At 44.3% G+C, this 17,780-nt stretch overlaps 1 protein-coding gene across 2 annotated transcripts in view; it reads left to right on the top strand.

Annotated features, from left to right (window-relative positions):
* Positions 1-17,780, top strand: part of LOC122651262 (protein TIC236, chloroplastic) — a 48,811-nt gene that overhangs the window by 6,043 nt on the left and 24,988 nt on the right. For both annotated transcript variants that reach the window (XM_043844575.1, XM_043844574.1), the window contains exons 4-8: positions 5,190-5,294; positions 7,708-7,848; positions 8,938-9,000; positions 15,061-15,291; positions 15,383-15,466. In XM_043844575.1, coding sequence (XP_043700510.1) covers positions 5,190-5,294; positions 7,708-7,848; positions 8,938-9,000; positions 15,061-15,291; positions 15,383-15,466 — 624 coding nt within the window. The remainder of the gene's footprint in view (positions 1-5,189; positions 5,295-7,707; positions 7,849-8,937; positions 9,001-15,060; positions 15,292-15,382; positions 15,467-17,780) is intronic.

Here is a 17,780-nt window from a genome sequence, read left to right as displayed (position 1 = left end):
AAATTATTCTACGAGTTTTTTTTCCCGTTTAGGGGGGGGGGGATAGGAGATATAGCCTCTCATGTTCAGCCCTTGTAAAGTGTAGTTGGCCCTCTTAAAAAAAATCTGGGACTTATCAGAAAGAAGAAAAGTCCTATAGAAACAAACACAAGCAAGAGGGATCATGGATAATATAGCATATAACAATTTTTTATATTAAAATATTAGTTTTCTTAATTTTTGAAATGGAAATATTTTTAAATTGGCTTGTTTTGTACTTAACGATTAGGATGGATGTAATATGATATCACTTACATTAGTTATTACTATAGAAAATAAATGGACCTTGTACTGTTTCACTTTTTACTATTGAACGTTAAAAAAAGTAATTTTTTCTTTCTTTTAAAAAATGAAATCAGAGTTTATTGTGACTTTATCCTCCAATAGGCCTTTGATCTATACTTCATCCAGATAAACAGACATAATTTTTTAAAATTATACTTAATTTTAATCATTTTTTGGATATTAAAAAAACTTTCAGAATTATTAGAGATCTCAAGATAAAAAAAAAAATTACAATGGTTTATGGTCAATGTATTGACACATAAAAGTGAAGCATAAAAATATTTGTTCACAGGATTTTATTTATTTGCTAAAAGAGATCTCGTAGCTCGCAAAGTAAAGTTGATCGCGCATTCCTATGGTTGATAAGCTCCGACTCCTTCTCCTTTCCCCACATCTGATTCGGAGGATTCGGGATAAACAGGTGCTTTGGCCCCGGTTTGTTAGCATTCCACCTTTCAAACTTATCATTTCAACGGCAAACTCTATTCCGCATTCACAACATGTTCCTAAGCGCTTGGTGGGGGGCGGTTGAGAATCCCGGTCAGCAGTTGATATTTGTTAAGAAATAGAATGGTTTAATGCTTAAGTGAATCATATTGATTCCCTAAGGCTTTATTTATACTAATAAAAAAGAATTACATAAGACACTTATGCCCCTATATAGCTGACATAAGTATAAACAAAGGAAAGAGAATAAAAGAATAAATAACAAATTAAAAGGAGGAAAGGACTAGAATACCCCTACGGTATTCTGCCCCCTATATCTCTAACACTCCCCCTCAAGTTGGTGCAAAAATGTCACACATGCCCAACTTGGCTAGAAAAGGATGAAACACTTTGCCAGGCAGCCCCTTGGTGAACACATCAGCTAGCTGATCAGTAGACTTCACATAGGGAACACAGATAAGGCCAACTTCAAGTTTTTCCTTGATGAAATGTCTGTCCACCTCCACATGCTTAGTACGGTCCTGTTGGACAGGATTATGAGTGATGCTTATGGTAGCCTTATTGTCACAATATAACATCATTGGAAGTTGGACAGCAACTCCAATATCCTGCAACAGTCCCTTAAGCCACAACAATTCACAGATATCATGAGCCATCGCATGAAATTCAGCCTCAGCACTGGACCTGGCCACCACATTCTGTTTTTTACTACGCCAGGTGACAAGGTTCCCACCAACAAAAGAGCAATATCCAAAGATGGACTTCCTATCGCTTGAACCAGCCCAATCCGCATCAGTGTATGCTTCAACCTTCAGATGACCATTAGGAGATAAGAGTATCCCTTGTCTTGGAGCAGACTTCAAGTATCGTAAGATGCGAAGGACGACCTCCATATGAGAAGAATAAGGGTCATGCATAAACTGGCTGACCATACTCACTGCAATGGCAATGTCTGGCCGAGTGTGAGATAGGTAGATAAGTTTGCCCACCAACCGCTGATAACGACCTTTGTCAACTGGTGAGCCTTCTTTCTCCTTGAGTCTTGTCGTAGCTTCTATGGGAGTTGCTGAAGGATGACACCCTAGCAGCCCCGTTTCAGATAGTAGATCCAGGACATACTTTCTTTGAGACAGAAATATACCCTTTAAAGAACGAGCAACCTCTATCCCGAGAAAATATTTCAGAATCCCCAGATCCTTAATTTCAAACTCACGGCCAAGGAATAGCTTCAACCTGTTGATCTCATCACCATCATTACCGGTCACTACAATATCAACAACATAGACTATGAGGAGAGTAACCTTAGAGCCCACACGTTTGATGAACAAGGTATGATCAACATTGCTTTGCTGGTAGCCCACGGACAACATAGCCTTGTGAAATCTACCTAACCAAGCTCTAGGTGACTATTTCAAGCCATAGAGTGCACGCTTCAGTTGACACACCTTTCCCTTGGTAGCAGGACTTGAAAAACCTGGAGGAACTGAGGAATTGGCAGTGGCAGCGGAAGTAGTAGAGGCAGCAGTAGCGGAAGACCTTAGTATACGCAGGAAAGCTTGTAAATCGTCCTTGGATAGACCAATGTCTGTAGCCGGGGCTGTATCAGCAGATTCAGATTGATATGCCTTGCTTTTAGGCTTTTTCTTGGCAGCCCGCTTGGCTTCAAAGTCAGCCGGTTTCCCATGAAGCTTCCAGCACTTGTCTTTGGTATGATAAGGCTTATGATAGTGGTCACAGGTAATAGGACTTGAAGGAGAACTACCAACAGATAAAGGCCCAAGAGGGGCAGTAGTAGCTTGGGCAGCAGTCTGGAGAGCCGATCTGTCCGAAACAGGAGGATGTAACATAGCAGTCCTGCGGTTTTCTTCTGAAGAGACCAGGGCATAGGATTGTTCAAGTGTGGGAAAAGGGGAATGGCCCAACACTTGAACACGAATCTGGTCATATTCAACAGTCAACCCTGCCAAAAAATCATACACCCTAATCTTGTCAACATGCTTCTTATAGGCAGCGATGTTGGTAGCTGTATCAGGGTGATAATCTGAAAAATGGTCCAATTGCTGCCAGAGGCTGCGGAGAGTGGCATAATATTTAGACACCATGAGGTCCCGTTGAGTAGTATGAAGGACCTTTTTGCGAAGCTCATACACCTGAGCATCATTGCCAAGCTGCCCATATGTCTCTTTACAGGCTGCCCAAATCTGAGACGCGGTATCAAGTAGAAGAAAGCCCTGGGCTAGATCTGAATTCATAGAACCAACAAAATATGACATAAGAAGACCATTGTTGGCTAGCCATCGAGTCTTGGCAGTACCAGGGGCAGTCGGCATAGGGATAGTCCCATCAATATAATCAGTGAGGCCACGTCCAGCAATAGCAAACGAGGCTGATTGAGACCATAGAAGATAATTACTGCCGTCTAACTTGATAGGGTTAGGATGGAGATCACGGAAATCAGATTTGTCATGGCTAACCTGATCAGATGTAGCAGTCGAAATATCTGTGGAGTCACCCATAGTGAAGAAGAGATCTGTCCAGCAGCAAAATAGGAGCCCTCCCCAATATCAAGTGTTTTAGGGTGATGGAAGAAAACCCAAAAAACAGAGATCGATGGGGAAGGGAAATCCAAAAAAAATTGTTGAAGAAGGCTTATCCACGCTGTCCAATATACTGTAGAGAATGCCTTGGATGAAGAATAAAATTATCCAAAAGAAGCAGGAGCCGCAAGCAGTCCAATCCCAAAAACCGAGAATATTCAGGGATTTTTGTTTGAAGAAAAAACCTGAAAGTAGGTCTCGATTGGGAGATATGGTCTTCAGTTGCTGTTGGAGTCTCGATAGTAGCAGTCCAATGGCGCAGGAGGGTCTCCAATATAGGGAGAAACAGTCCCAATAAAGCACAAGGCCTGATCTTCAAAAAAAATCTGGAAACTTCAATTGGCGCAGGAAAGAACCAGCAGCAGCCATCGAACAAAAAAAGAAGACCTGTTGTAGTCTCGATAGGAGCAATCCAATGTCGCAGGAGTGTTTCCAAATGAAGGAGAAGCAGTCCCAATAAATCGAGGACTGATCTTCCAAAAAAAGGAGGAAACTCTAATCAGCGCAATGGGGAACCAGCAGCCATCGAGAGAAAAGGTTTAGGTCATGAAACAAAGGAATAAAAGAGGTGGGAAGGGGCAGCCACTAGATCATGTGATCACCTCTGCAGTGCTGCCCTTAGAGAAGGAGAAGAAGCAAGGAGAAGGGGAAGAAAAAAAATCGAGAGAGAAGGAAAAGGGAAGAGACCACGATGGGAGGGTGGGGTTTTTGAAAAAAAATCAGAAGTATCGTTGCTCTGATGCCATGTTAAGAAATAGAATGGTTTAATGCTTAAGTGAATCATATTGATTCTCTAAGCCTTTATTTATACTAATAAAAGAGAATTACATAAGACACTTATGCCCCTATATAGCTGACATAAGTATAAACAAAGGAAAGAGAATAAAAGAATAAATAACAAATTAAAAGGAGGAAAGGACCAGAATACCCCTACGGTATTCTGGCCCCTATATCTCTAACAATATTAGTTTTGACTTTTCTCCTCCCATTTTGAGTTTCCAATTAGAGACTTAGCATGCAAAGTCTTAACTATTTTGAGCAAGGATACAAGATCTTAGTTGAAATCCATATATCCATCATTGAACATGACTTATTCAGAAAAGGAAAAAGAATCAAATTATAATATGAAAAGTGAAAATGTGTAAAGTTTGCTAACTATGGGTTGATGATTAAATCCAATTGTGCTTCCAATTCATCCAAGTTTTAGGATGGATTTCCCAACTTTAGGTTTTTTTTTTAATTTTTAAAACTTTATGATTTTTTGAATGCACAATTGAGAGATTTGAGTCACAATATCAAAATAGTGAAGAGTGGAAGAAGAATGAGAGAAATCAAGCTATTTATCCAGATGTCCACTTGTATCCAATATTGATAAAATTGATAATGTGATACTTTAAGAACTTTTGGATTACATGTATATCCTAGATTGTCAATTCATAATTATGTTGTTACTAGTGTGATCTCCTTCTAATTTATGTTGTATATTCCTGTTAATCTTGACTATCCAATGACTTCTTATGTCATTTATATTCCTTATGAAAATTAAGAGGAACCAGTTATCCTTACACGAGTGTAAGGCAATTAATCAAATTAGTTGAACAAAAATATCTAATGAAGGATTAGCAAATACAACTACATGGTAATGTTAAGACTCTATAGTCATAGACATGAAATTGCTCTTTGATTTTATCATTTCTTTATGGTTTGTCACTTTGGTGATTATGTTGAATATCAACTTTAAAAATAATATTTTCTGTATGGAACATACATTTGTCAAATTGGAATTATTTTGCTGAACTTTATTTTCCTTCCCTATCACAGGTTCACATATGCATGTCAAGAGGAGAGATGTTTCCTAATCTTCATGGACAGCTTGATGTGAAGGGTCTGACTTTCCAAATATTCGATGCTCCCTCAAGTTTTGCAGTATGACCAATTTCCATCCGTTGTTCTTAAAAGCTTGCTCCTTTCAGTCTCAGAAGATTTTTTCCCCTTTTTGTTTGGCAACAACAAAAAGAAATTATAATATAGCAAAGGAGATACATGCAAAAAGCAAGAGAAAAAGGACGCAGAAAGCGCCTCAAGCCACACTACAAACTCCTCCCACCAACGGGAACCCCATAAAACTAAATCTAGAAAGAACAGTGCCTATATTATCAAGCTATACTCTAATCCTGCCCTCCCAATTGCCCCCAGCCTAAAAAAGAAGCCTGCGTCACGATCGAAGCTAAGAGAAGCCTTATAAGCCTGATCATCCTCTCTAGGCCAGGCCACAGAACACATAGCTTTCTGTTGGCTTAGCGGCTTTGAAAGCTGCTTCCTTTCAGTTGATCTATTTTGGTGTCAGTCTTCTAAATTTTGAAGCTCCATTGTTGTTCTTTTGTAAAGATCTACTTTTTTTGTTGACTATTACTAGCATTTTGAAGTCATGCTCTCTTGCTGCTTTGTCTACGTAGGTGAGATAATTCTTAGTTTAGTTGCAATGCTTACTTTCTGCTTGCAGTGATGACATGGTTTTTCGTTATATGTACTTTTTCGTCTTCCTCCTTTTTTTTTCCCTCCCTTTTTTCTTTTTTGTTGGAGTGGGTTGATGATGCAGTATTTGGGTACTAGCAACAGTGCCAAGACAAGAAGAAGAACTTGTGGTTTCAGGAATTTCAGAATTTCTAATTCTCTAGGAATTCTAGTCTCACTGGGAACCCTATTCCTACTCTGATATGGAGTTCTATTTAAGTAGAGTTGTTTTCAGTTTCTTTTCCTATTTTGATCATGTTCATATGTCCTAGTTCAGACTGGATTAATTATTGAACTAAATCTCGGTTTCAACAGAAACTGAGACGAAACTTAAGGTTGATACTGGATTGTACCAGGTTTTGACCAGTTTCGACAACAAAATATCGAGTTTCGACCAGTTTCAACCAGTCTATGACATTTTGAGTTTGGCCAAAAAAATTCCAAGTTTCGGTCAGGGTCGAAACCAAGATTTAGAACCTTGGGATTAAGAATCTATCAGTCCAGTCCTGCTATGAGTAAATTTTCTTTCATTATGTCAAGTCGTAGTTAGTTTAGGACTCGAAACACAGCTGGAGGTTCTGAAGTCAGTTTAAGAGTTGTTTAAATCTTTTTATTGGTCAATTAAGTAACCAGTTTTGATTACCGATTGGTTTAGGCTATTTCTAGTCATGGTATGAGTCATATTTGGAGGGTTTATATATACTTTTGTAACCAGCCATTAAGGCATACAGATTTTATTATGAGTCAAGTGTGGCTTTGCTGCTCAATACTCTGTGAGACTCGGATTAATGGTTATGGGATGCAGTTGCTTCCTTGGGGGATGCTAGGTGGGTCAGTGGGATGCTGATCAAGGCTTTGGTGTGAAGCTCAGGTCATATCCTTCTTATATCTTCTTCTTGTAACTTCCTTTATTGTTTAATCGCTGCAAACAGGTCAGTACTTCTGAGTTTATTTCTGCATATACTACAGTTCTGGAATTTCTCAATTTCTTGTTTATTTCTGTTGGTATCTCAATTCTGACCAAATAATTTACAATTGGATCTTAATCTGGACGTACCTGTGGTACTAAGATTTGAGTCCGTGTTTAGAATATCAGAATCTTATCAATTCTAGGATTTCTGATTTATCAGGCTTGATATTTAATCCAATTGCTGTTTTGACCCCTGTTTCAATCTCTAAGAACTGAATCTTTTTCCATTCTTATGTCTGGACTTCAATCTGTTATTGCTTAACCTAGTTGTCTCTATTTATTGCTTGTATCTTCCCAACTATTTGCTGATATAGCTTCCTATTTTGGAAAGTCCTATTTGAAGTAGATTCTTCTGAAACTTGAGATCTGACCTTTGGATCAAGTTCAACGTTTGATATTCTGTTCCTATAAATGAAGATAGTAACCCACTGAAATTGATTCAAATCTGAGGTCTAGATTAATGTTTATCACTGATTCTTGAATTCTGGTCACCTTTACATCACTGCGATTCTGGTTTAACTTAGTTTCTGAAACCTAATCCTTTAGGCTTCTAGAAACCCATCTGTCCATGGATAGGAATGTGGATCAGTGGCTGCTCTACTTCATGAAAACTGTGGGATTCAGTGTTTGCTGGCACATGTTCTTCTCTGTTTTTAAAATTGTCCTAAACATAATTTCTATTATGTTTCTTAGGTTGGTGTTTCCACTTCAACACCATTCTTTAGGCTTATACTTGGATATGCAAAATCAAATGCTAAACATTTCCTCTGTTATAGACAATTCTGGATCTTGAATACTATAGTAGTAGCCAGTTTGGAGAAAAATCATATAATAATTGCTCTTGTTTCTATGCAGGAAATGGCAGCAAGTCTATGTTTTCGGGGTCAACGAATATTCTTACACAGTACAAGTGGCTGGTTTGGTGATGCTCCTCTCGAAGCCTCTGGGGACTTCGGTATAAATCCTGAGGATGGGGAGTTCCATCTAATGTGCCAGGTGCCATTCTTTGATTCTGCACACTCTAGGGCTTAAGCAAATGCTTTATGTACTTGGTATGAGAATTTTATTGACTGAGGTCCTCTGCGGGAGGAGAAGCTCAAATCTCCGTGTGCCCCATGGCCCAGCCGGGATGGTAGTTTTGATAGTGTGGAAGCATTGACTAACCTTCAAGGCCTGAAGTCACTGAAGGCTTCAGCTTGGCTCTAATTATCATTGGTGAATCTAGAAACTATTTTTGGGAAAAGAGGGTGTTGGTGGCCATCTAGTCAACATCCAGCATTAATGTATGATTTTAATGGGTGCCTATAACATTGAATAGTTTGGGACATAAACCAATGGTAGATTTTCAAGTGAGGGGTTGGTAAGCCGCAACTGATGTGGTGCTTCTTTGTGTTGTATTTTTTGGGGACAATTTTATGCCCTGTGTTGTGGCCTACTCGTCTTTCACTCAGTCCTTTTTGTCTTGCTGTTAGTCTGTTACTCATAAGAAGATGACATTTGATTAGCCAGAAAATCCTAGATTGCTATACCAATTCTTTGAAACCATTGAAGTATGTGGTTTTATGCCATACCCATTGTAACTTTTCTGTACCGTTGATATTTATTGTAATTACAGGACTTCCTGATTAATCATTTTTAGAAGTACTATTATTATCCTTATCATTCATGGCCGTGATCTCTGAACATGCCACTTTATCTTCTCATATCATTAGTTGATTATGCCACCAGAGGAAGCCCTATGCCCTCATACTAGTCGTTCTTTGTGCTTCAGCAGATCCTAATGCTTATGTTTTACTTCATTCCAAGCTTCCTCACCCTAATCATCTCTAGCATCATCCACTTCAGCACTGGCTTGGTGGTTGCAGATGAGCTACTTAGGAAGCAGAGGGCATGCCTGATATCCATCTCATGAAATCTCTAACCTCTGTATTTCATCCTTTCTAAGTTTGAATGTCTTGACCTTAGGCTTGAGTTGCTGCTTCAGAAAAATGTAGTGGACTACAAAGCTTCTTTAAAAACCTAAATGCCAAATTATTATTATTTTTTTGGTTCAATTCTTACTTTTATATTTTGCTTGTATTTTAGGTTCCACATGTTGAAGTGAATGCCCTTATGAAGACTTTCAATATGAAGCCTTTATTGTTCCCGGTATGTGCATTTATTTTCTTTTTCTTGATGGATATGAGCCTTAAGATCCTTTTTTTTTTTTTTTTTTTTTTTTTTTTGGGATGAATAAAAAAGAAATTACGAAGAAAGGAGAAGGAATGTAAAAGCCGAAGCCAGAACTAGTTGGGGGTTAGGACAGAAGAAGGGATGCCCCAGGAGACAACAATGAGCCTGTTCCTTGGGGAATCCTTCACATCCTTAAGGGGGAGGGATCTAACTTTAGATGAAACATCAAAAAAGATGGCCTTCCAAATCATGTCGAAAGAGCGGGAGTTGGATGTCCATCTTCTAAGGTTGCGTTCCATCCAAATGTGGGAAATAGTGGCACAAAAGGCAATCTTGCCAATAGAGTCGCATATCGACTTCCCTCCGAATGTCATGTCTATCCAAATCCACTCCCGGCTGATGGGGAGAGGAGTGCGTCTTCCGGGCCAGCAAAGGCGGAGAACACGGGTCCATATGGTGGAGGCAAAGGGACAAGTGAAGAAAAGGTGATCAACATCTTTAGTCCCGTTCCAACAAAGACAGCAGCTGGGAGGGACTTGAATATGTCGATGGGCAAGAAAGGCTTGGGTGGGGAGGCAGCTAGTGAGGGCACGCCAAGCGGTGAGGCTATGGCGGGGTATGTGACCTCGAAACCGAACAACTCTATGCCAAGGACAGGGGGTCCCTCTATGTCTGACCAAATCCCAAGCGGAGTGAGAGCTGAATCTGCCGGATTGGGAGGGGAGCCACAAGATTGTGTCACCTCTGCCGCGGTGCCCAGGGGGAACGGGGGGAAGGGAGCTTCAAAGGTCGGCAAGAGGGGGAGGGGAAGGGGGGGGGGGGACCAGGAGCCACTGGAGATGATGGCAGCAACGTGGGCAGATCTGTCCAAACCAGAGGAGTAAATATCTCTCGAGCTCACGATGGAAGATAGGACTCCGGAGGGGTGCCACTTATCAAGCCAAAGCAGGGTGGCCGAACCATCATCAATCCTGCAAGAAATAGCCTCTCTGGCTAAGTGTCTGACCTGAAGAATTCTGCGCCAAACCCAAGAGGAGTCAGCTCCTGGACTAACGGGCCATATAGAATCTCTGCGAAGAGGCCCGGCATAAGCCCAAGAAGTCCAGATGGAGGATCTGTTGGTGAGGATCTTCCAAATAAGCTTGATGGAGCTAGCGGTGTTGACATCTTTTATTCTCCTAAGTCCGAGCCCTCCTTCAGATTTGGGGACACAAAGGGAAGCCCAACTCTTAGGATGAAGAAATCTAGCTGAGTCCACACCTTTCCAAAGGAAAGCACACATAATAGATTCAACCGCCTTGATGGTAGCCTTAGGGATACCGAAAACACCACTCCAATAGATGTAGCAAGACTGAAGCACCGATCTGATGAGCTCAAGACGACCTGCATAGGATAGGAGTTTGGCTTTCCAAAGCTGCAACCTCTTGCAAAGGAGATCCAGAATGGGAGAGCAGTGGTGGGCTGAAAGTCTGGCAAGGATGAGGGGGAGGCCAAGGTAGCGAACTGGGAGGGTTCCAATGGTAAAGCCAGTGAGGGAGGATAGGGAGGTTTTGGTTAAGTCAGAGACCCCAGCAAGGAAGATTTGGGACTTTAACAGGTCAATGCGAAGCCCCGAAAGGTTTTGGAAGAGAAGGAGGGAGGACATGATGGACTCAATGGAGAGAGGGTTAGCCTTGGAGAAGATCATGAGATCATCAGCGAAGGCGAGGTGAGTCAGGTTGGTAGGCTTGCATTTAGGGATGGGGGAGATGAGGTGAAGGTCGGTTTTAGACTGGATGCTGTGAGAGAGGACCTCAAGGGAAAGACAAAAGAGAAAAGGGGAGAGGGGGCAGCCTTGGCGGATACCAGCAGAGGAAGAGAAAAAACCAGCCGGATTGCCATTTAGGAGAACAGAGAAGCGGGGGGTGGAGATACAACAGTGGATCCAGTCGACAAAAATGGGGGGGGGGAAAGACATCTTAAGGAGGACTTGGGAGACGAAATCCCAGCGAATGGAGTCGAAAGCCTTGTGGATGTCTATCTTTAGGAGAGCAGAGGAGAGCAGCGGGAGAGTGGGATTTGCGGTCAAAGCCTCGGACAATTTCCTGGCAAAGGATGATATTATCCGAGATGCTTCTCCCAGCAATGAAGGCAGATTGGTTGGGACTGACAAGAGAGTCAATGACAAGGCTAAGCCTGTTGGCAAGAATTTTGGCTATGAACTTGTAGAGAAGGTTGCAAAGGGAGATGGGTCTGAAGTTGGACATGGACGAAGCTCCGGAGGACTTGGGGATGAGGCAGAGGAAGGTGTGGTTGATGCTATGTATTTGGTGAGGGTTGAAGAAGAAGCTCTTGATGGCATTGATAAGCTCGACACTGATGCTGTCCCAGTAAGAGGAAAAAAAAATCCCATACTGAACCCATCAGGGCCTGGAGCTTTACTAGCCTTGTGGGAGCGAACAACAGAGGTAATTTCAGAGTCAGAGGGGATGGAGCTGAGGGAGTTAAGGAGGTGAGGGGGGAGGGATTTGTTGATAAGGTCAGAAGGAATGGGGGAGGGGGCGGGGACAGGGGGCAAAAGATACCAGTGAAGTAGTTCACGGCTTCAGTTTTGATGGCATCAACAGAGGAGAGGGTCAAGCCATCAGTGGAGGTGAGGGAGAGGATAGAGTTGGAATTGGAGCGGGCTTTGAGGGAGCGGTGGAAGAAGGCGGTGTTGGAGTCGCCGAGCTCAAGCCATTTGATTCTGGATTTCTGTTTAAGAAAGTTTTCTTCTTGGGATAAAGAGGAGGCAAGGTCCGAAGCAGCTAGGGATTCCTCTTCAGCAAGGGAAGCGTTGAGGGGGTCAGCCTGAAGGCGAAGCTGGATGGAGGAGAGGGTGTCCCGACAAGAGGAGACACGAGAGGAGATGTTACTAAAGGTCGAGGAGTTCCAGGCTTTGAGGGTTATCTTGATATTTTTGAGCTTTTTGGAGAAGGCCAGGAGAGGGGAGGAGAAGGACAGGACAGGAATGTTCCAAGCCGATTGGACAAGGGGGAGGAAGTCGGGGTGGGAGGACCACATGTCAAAGAACTTGAAAGGTTTAGGGCCAAAGGAGAGGTAAGGGAGGACAAAGAGAGATATGGGGGAGTGGTCAGAAAGACCAGGAAGGTCAAAGAAGGCATAAGAGGAAGGAAGGGAATAAAGCCAAGTATCATTGACGAGGTCCCTGTCAAGCTTGCAGGCAACTCTGTCAGAGCCAGAGCGCTTGTTGTGCCAAGAGAGATCAGCACCTGACCATCTAAGGTCGTTCAGCCCAGAGTCCTCGAGACAGGAGTTGAAAGCTGCAACTGCTTGGTGGTCGATAGGGGAACCACCCAATTTTTCGTGGGAGAAACGGACAACATTGAAGTCACCTCCAATGCCCCAAGGAGAGGAACCAACAGAAGAAGAAATGGATCTGATGTTGTCCCAGAGAGGGATCCTATCAGGGTGATGGTTGAGGGCATAGACCATGGTGAAGAAGAAGAGGTGGTTGTGAAGGTGGTCGGAGATGCTAAGGTGGAGGAACTGGGAGGAGGAGGAGGACACCGAGATATGAAATTTGGTGGGATCCCACAAAACCCATATGCGGCCACAGGGGGAATGGTCATAGTTGGAGAGGAAGGACCAAGAGGGGGCGAGAGAGTGGGCAATGCGGGACGAATTGGGCTTGAGCACTTTGGTCTCAAGGAGGCAGCAAAGGGGAGACTTGGAGGACTTAAGGCGAGCACGGATTTCAGCTTGTTTGGCCGGAGCATTGAGTCCGCAGACATTCCAAATGGTCCAAGGGATCATGAGAGGGGGGGAGGAGGGGGCAGCCAACCGCTGGAGGAGCTAACTCTAGACCCCGGTGGGACACTACGGGGCCGAAGACGATATTCCTTCAAGGGGGGATAGCAGACCAGGGGGGAGGAAGGGGAGGGATGGGGTTGGTTAGGTAGGATGGGTGTAGACGAACCGGTCTGGGGGCCAAGGACTGGTTCGGCTAAGGCGAGCCGGGATGGGTTGAAAGCGGGAATAGGGAATAAGTGGGTTGAGGAGATGGATATTTGGGTCGGGTGTAAGGCAACCGGGTTTAAGTGGGATGGGACAAGGGGAAGTTGGTGGTGGCCATGTGTAAGTTTTGGCTGGGTTTTTTGGGAAGCAGGGGACAAGACGGGGGGTAGGTGAGAGCTGGAAAAGGGGGGGTTTTGAAAAGGGGAAAAGGGGGGGTCTCGTCTTCATTGACAAAAGGGGAAGAAGGATGAAGCAGGGGCAAAAGGCGATTTGCAGGGGCGATTTTCAGGGGGGAGTATAGGGTGTGCAGGCCATCGTTGACGCTCCCAAAGGGCTCCTGGAGAGCAGGCGAGAAGTTGACATCACAAGTGGTCTCAGGATCGAGACCCATGAGGGCAGAGAACCTGTTGTGGCCAGCGTCAGGAGAGCAGCGAGGTAGGTGAACGTCGGGAATCTCGCCAAGGGGAGTAGTCTCGTCAAGTTCTCTAGGACTTCTCCAGCGGCGATTTCTTTGCTTTTTTCGGCCACGAGCCATCGCCAAGGGAGGCTTCAAAGGGGGGTCTTCAACTATTGCAGGGATGGAGTCCATCGGGTTATCTCCATGAGCTGTGACAGCAGGAGATGGCGTCGAATGAGCCGGCGGGCGAGTGTTCTCAGGAGCAGTAGAGTCAGCAGCCACAACCACCGAAGACGAAGCAGGAATCTCGACAGTAGACGAAGCTGTTCGATGCTCACCTTCGAAGGTCTCTGCCTCAACCAGGGTTGCAGAAGCAGGCTTGGTGGTTGAGATAGCCTTAGAAGAGAGAGGACCTGGCTCGTAGTTTTTTGATGTGTGGCCGAAGGCCTTGCAGAGAGAGCAGTGGTGAGGCAAGCCTTCATAGAGAACACGTTGGGAGAAGGAGTGGCCATCCTCTTCCAGAACGGTGACAAAATCAGGGGGAGATTCCTCAGCACTCAGTTCCACGCAGATGCTAGCAAAGGATAATCGGTCCATTCTCTTGGTGTGCTCGTCGGAGAAGAGGGGGGTGCCGATGGTCGATCCGACGATGCTAAGGCCTGAGGGGCACCAGTAATGCAGAGGGAGACCTGGAAGGGTAATCCAAATGGGAATGGATTTGAGGTCAATCCTGTGAAGAGAGGAGCGATGGTCCCATTGCCGAAGGTAAATCTGCTTTCTGCCAATCTGCCAGGGGCCGCCTTCCAGCGCACGAGCTTTATCGGCTTCGTCAAAGAACCTGAAGATTAATATCCCATTTGATAGCACGTAGATGAAGACAGCACCTGCAGCTTTCCATTGCTTGAGAAGGGAGGCCTTGACAACATGGTAAGGAGGACAGCTACCAAGGAAGTGGCCTACGAGACAGCACTGCCATTTCAGGATTTCCTCATCAAGTAAGCCTTTGGGACAGAATCCAACTTTGGAATCATCACGGGAGGTGGGTGGGACAAAATGGAGAGGGTGTCCAGCAGGTTTTGCAGAGGAGCTGCCGGAGAAGAAAGATGTCCAGGGGATAGCAGCAGAGGCAGGAGGGTCAACTGCAGGGGTGGATGGGTCAGGGTAAGAAGCAGGGGGGTGTGGAGCAGGGGGGAGGGAAGGAGAAGAGCAGGGAGAGGGGGGTGGGGCGATGGGGGCAGCGGGTGGGGTTGCCGGAGAAGAAGGGATCATTCTGGAGAAGAAGGGATCATTCCGGAGAAAGGTTAACCACAGTGAAAGATGTTGTTCCTATACTTGAAGATCCTTCTTTAACTTAGCTTGATTATGAGTTGTTGTTGTTGATTGAATTTTGTTTGATGCACTGATAAGAACAATTGTCTTTGCAATTTATGATTGCAAGATCTTTGTTGTTATGATGCCCCTTTTTCTTTCATATTTTTTATATTTGAATGGAAATAAATGACCATAGACGGTAGACCTGTTTACAATTCACAGTCATTCATTCAAGCCTGAAAATAGAAAATTCTTATCTTCCGGATGAGCTGGTATGAGCCATAACTCTATTGCTGTTTCTCATTTCAATTTTCTTTCTATTTTGAGTGCAGGTGGCCGGATCAGTAACTGCTGTATTCAACTGTCAAGGCCCCTTGGATGCCCCTGTATTTGTGGGAAGTGGAATGGTTTCAAGGAAGACAGTTCATTCACTTTCTGAATACCCTCTATCCTCTGCATCTGAAGCAGTTATGAAGAATAAGGAGGCTGGGGCAGTGGCAGCATTTGATCGTGTTCCATTTTCATATGTATCAGCCAATTTCACTTTCAACAGTGATAACTGTGTAAGTTTTCATAGGTTTATAGTCTTGCATATGTCTAAGATAGCAGTCATCTATCCACTGTCATTATGATTTGGAACTTTTTCTTTTCTAGGTTGCTGACTTGTATGGAATCAGAGCAAGCCTCTTGGATGGTGGTGAAATTCGAGGGGCTGGAAATGCATGGATCTGCCCAGAGGTACTTGTCTTGCTTACTGGTGAAAATCATAACTAGGTAGTAGTTTTATGTTGTAGGTGGCAGTAGGTGCAGGTCCCTTTCCATATCCTATCACTCAGTAGTCAACCAATTGATTTCATTTGAACATCTTCTTTATCTCCACATATTTTCATCTTATCCCACGGTGGCCTGATTCCACCTCCCCTAAAAAAGCAATCAGTTTCTGTCAGAAATCCTATTTTTGGTTTCTCTCGGTTTGGCCCTACATCCCCCTTTTTTTTGGGTGAATCTATAAGAGAGCCATGGGGGAGCATATGAAGTCTAGAGCTAACATCGAAGAAGATGGCTTTCCAAATCAGGTCAATAAACCAGGAGTTGGAGGTCCATCTTTGAAGATTCCGCTCCATCCAAATATGGGAGATAGCAGCCCCGAACACCAATTTCCCGGCGATATCACAGATAGAGCTACCTAAAAAGGACATGTCCAGCCATAGCCACTCCTAAGCAAAAGATAGGGGATGCCTACTACGGGGCCAAATGGAATCTCAGACTTTCTAGAGAAGGAGAAATGATTGGGTGGGGAGGCAAAGGTTAAGGGTTCTCCAAACGTAGAAAGAGTGTCGTGGAATGTGGCATTTGAGCCAAACTAATTTGTGCCAAGGGACAGAGGGGCTATGCGATCCAACAAAGTTCCAAGCGGAGCTAGAACTAAAAATACCACTACGGGAGGGAGCCAAATGACTTTGTCCAAATGGGAGGAGGGGAAGGGCGGGGGGGGGGGGAGAGAGGCTCAGACCTAAGTGAGACCGGCAAGGAAAGGGGAGGGGGGTGGGGGGACCAGGAGCCATGGGAGATGAGTGAGGAGAGAAGGGCAGATTTAGGTATGCCAGTGGAGTAGACCTTACGAGCACCTGGGAGATTGTAAAGGACTCCTGAGGGATGCCAAGGATTAAGCCAGAGGGAGGTGGAGGTGCCATCAGCGATCATAGAGGAGGTGACACTAAGGGCTAGGGGACAGAGGAGAAGGATTTTGCAACCCAGGAAGGATCTGTAGGCTAGGGAGCAGTCTAGATGGAGTCATTTTTGAGGAGATAGGAGTAGACCCAAATTGAGTCCTGGTTAGATGCGATTTTCCAGATTAGCTTAAGGAGGCCCGCAATATTATAATCACGGATTCTGCGAATGCCAAGACATCCTTTCGGTTTGGGACGACAGATGGCTGCCCAGCTAATCGGGTGGAGGAATTTGGAAGTCTCTTTTTCCTTTCCATAAGAAAGCACATAAAAGAGATTCCATTCTTTGATTGTGGATTTACCGCACCAATAGATGTAAGAGAATTGGAGGACAAATTTAATTAACACAATTCTACCCGCATAGGAAAGGAGTTTGCCCTTCCAAAGCTGAAGCCTCTTATGGATAAGATCCAACATGGGGGTACAATGATGACTAGTCAGCCTAGCTGGGATAAGGGGGAGCCCAAGGTATTTCACGGGAAGGGACCCAAGGGAAAATTCAGTAAGGCTGAGGAGGTGGCTTTGTCAGTCTCTGAGACCCCCGAGAGAAAGATTTGGGATTTCAAAAGGTTGATACGAAGACCCGAGAGAGATTTGATGAGATAGAAGAGGGCGAAGTCTTGGAGAAGATCATGAGATCATCTACGAAGGCAAGATGGGTGAGGTTGAGATTCTTGCACTTGGGGATGGGGGGAGATGAGTTGTTGGTCGGCTTTAGCTTGGATACCCCTAGAAAGGACCTTAAGGGCAAGGGAGAAGAGGAAGGGAGAAAGGGGCCAGCCTTGACGGATGCAAACTTTCGAATGGAAGAATCTAGCAGGGGAGCCATTGATAATGACCGAGAAAGAAGGGGAGGAGATGCAGTAATGGATCCAACGGACAAAGATAGGGGGGAAGGACATCTGGGTCAAGACATCACAAATGAAATCCCATTGCAGGGAATCAAATGCTTTATGGATGTCAATTTTCATGAGGGCGACGGGGGAATGCGATTTACGATCGAAACCTCGGACAATCTCCACATAGAGGATGTTGTCAGCAATGCTTCTATCAGAAATGAAAGCAAATTGGTCCGGGCTGATTAAAGAAGGAACAACCAGCTGGAGCCGGTTAGCCAGAATTTTGGCAATGAACTTGTAGAGAAGGTTGCAAAGGGAGATAGGCCTGAAGTCAGACTGGGAGGAGGCACACTTTTTGGGGGATAAGACAGAAAAGTTTGGTTGATTTTTGGGAGCTGACTGGGATTAAAGAAAAAGCTACGCATAGCTTTAATAAGGTCATCTTTGATGATGTCCTATCTAGCCGAGAAGAATCCCATATGG

Source organism: Telopea speciosissima, chromosome 2, assembly GCF_018873765.1.
Source record: "Telopea speciosissima isolate NSW1024214 ecotype Mountain lineage chromosome 2, Tspe_v1, whole genome shotgun sequence".
Lineage (NCBI taxonomy): Eukaryota > Viridiplantae > Streptophyta > Magnoliopsida > Proteales > Proteaceae > Telopea > Telopea speciosissima.
This window is presented reverse-complemented; position numbering and strand designations above follow the sequence as displayed.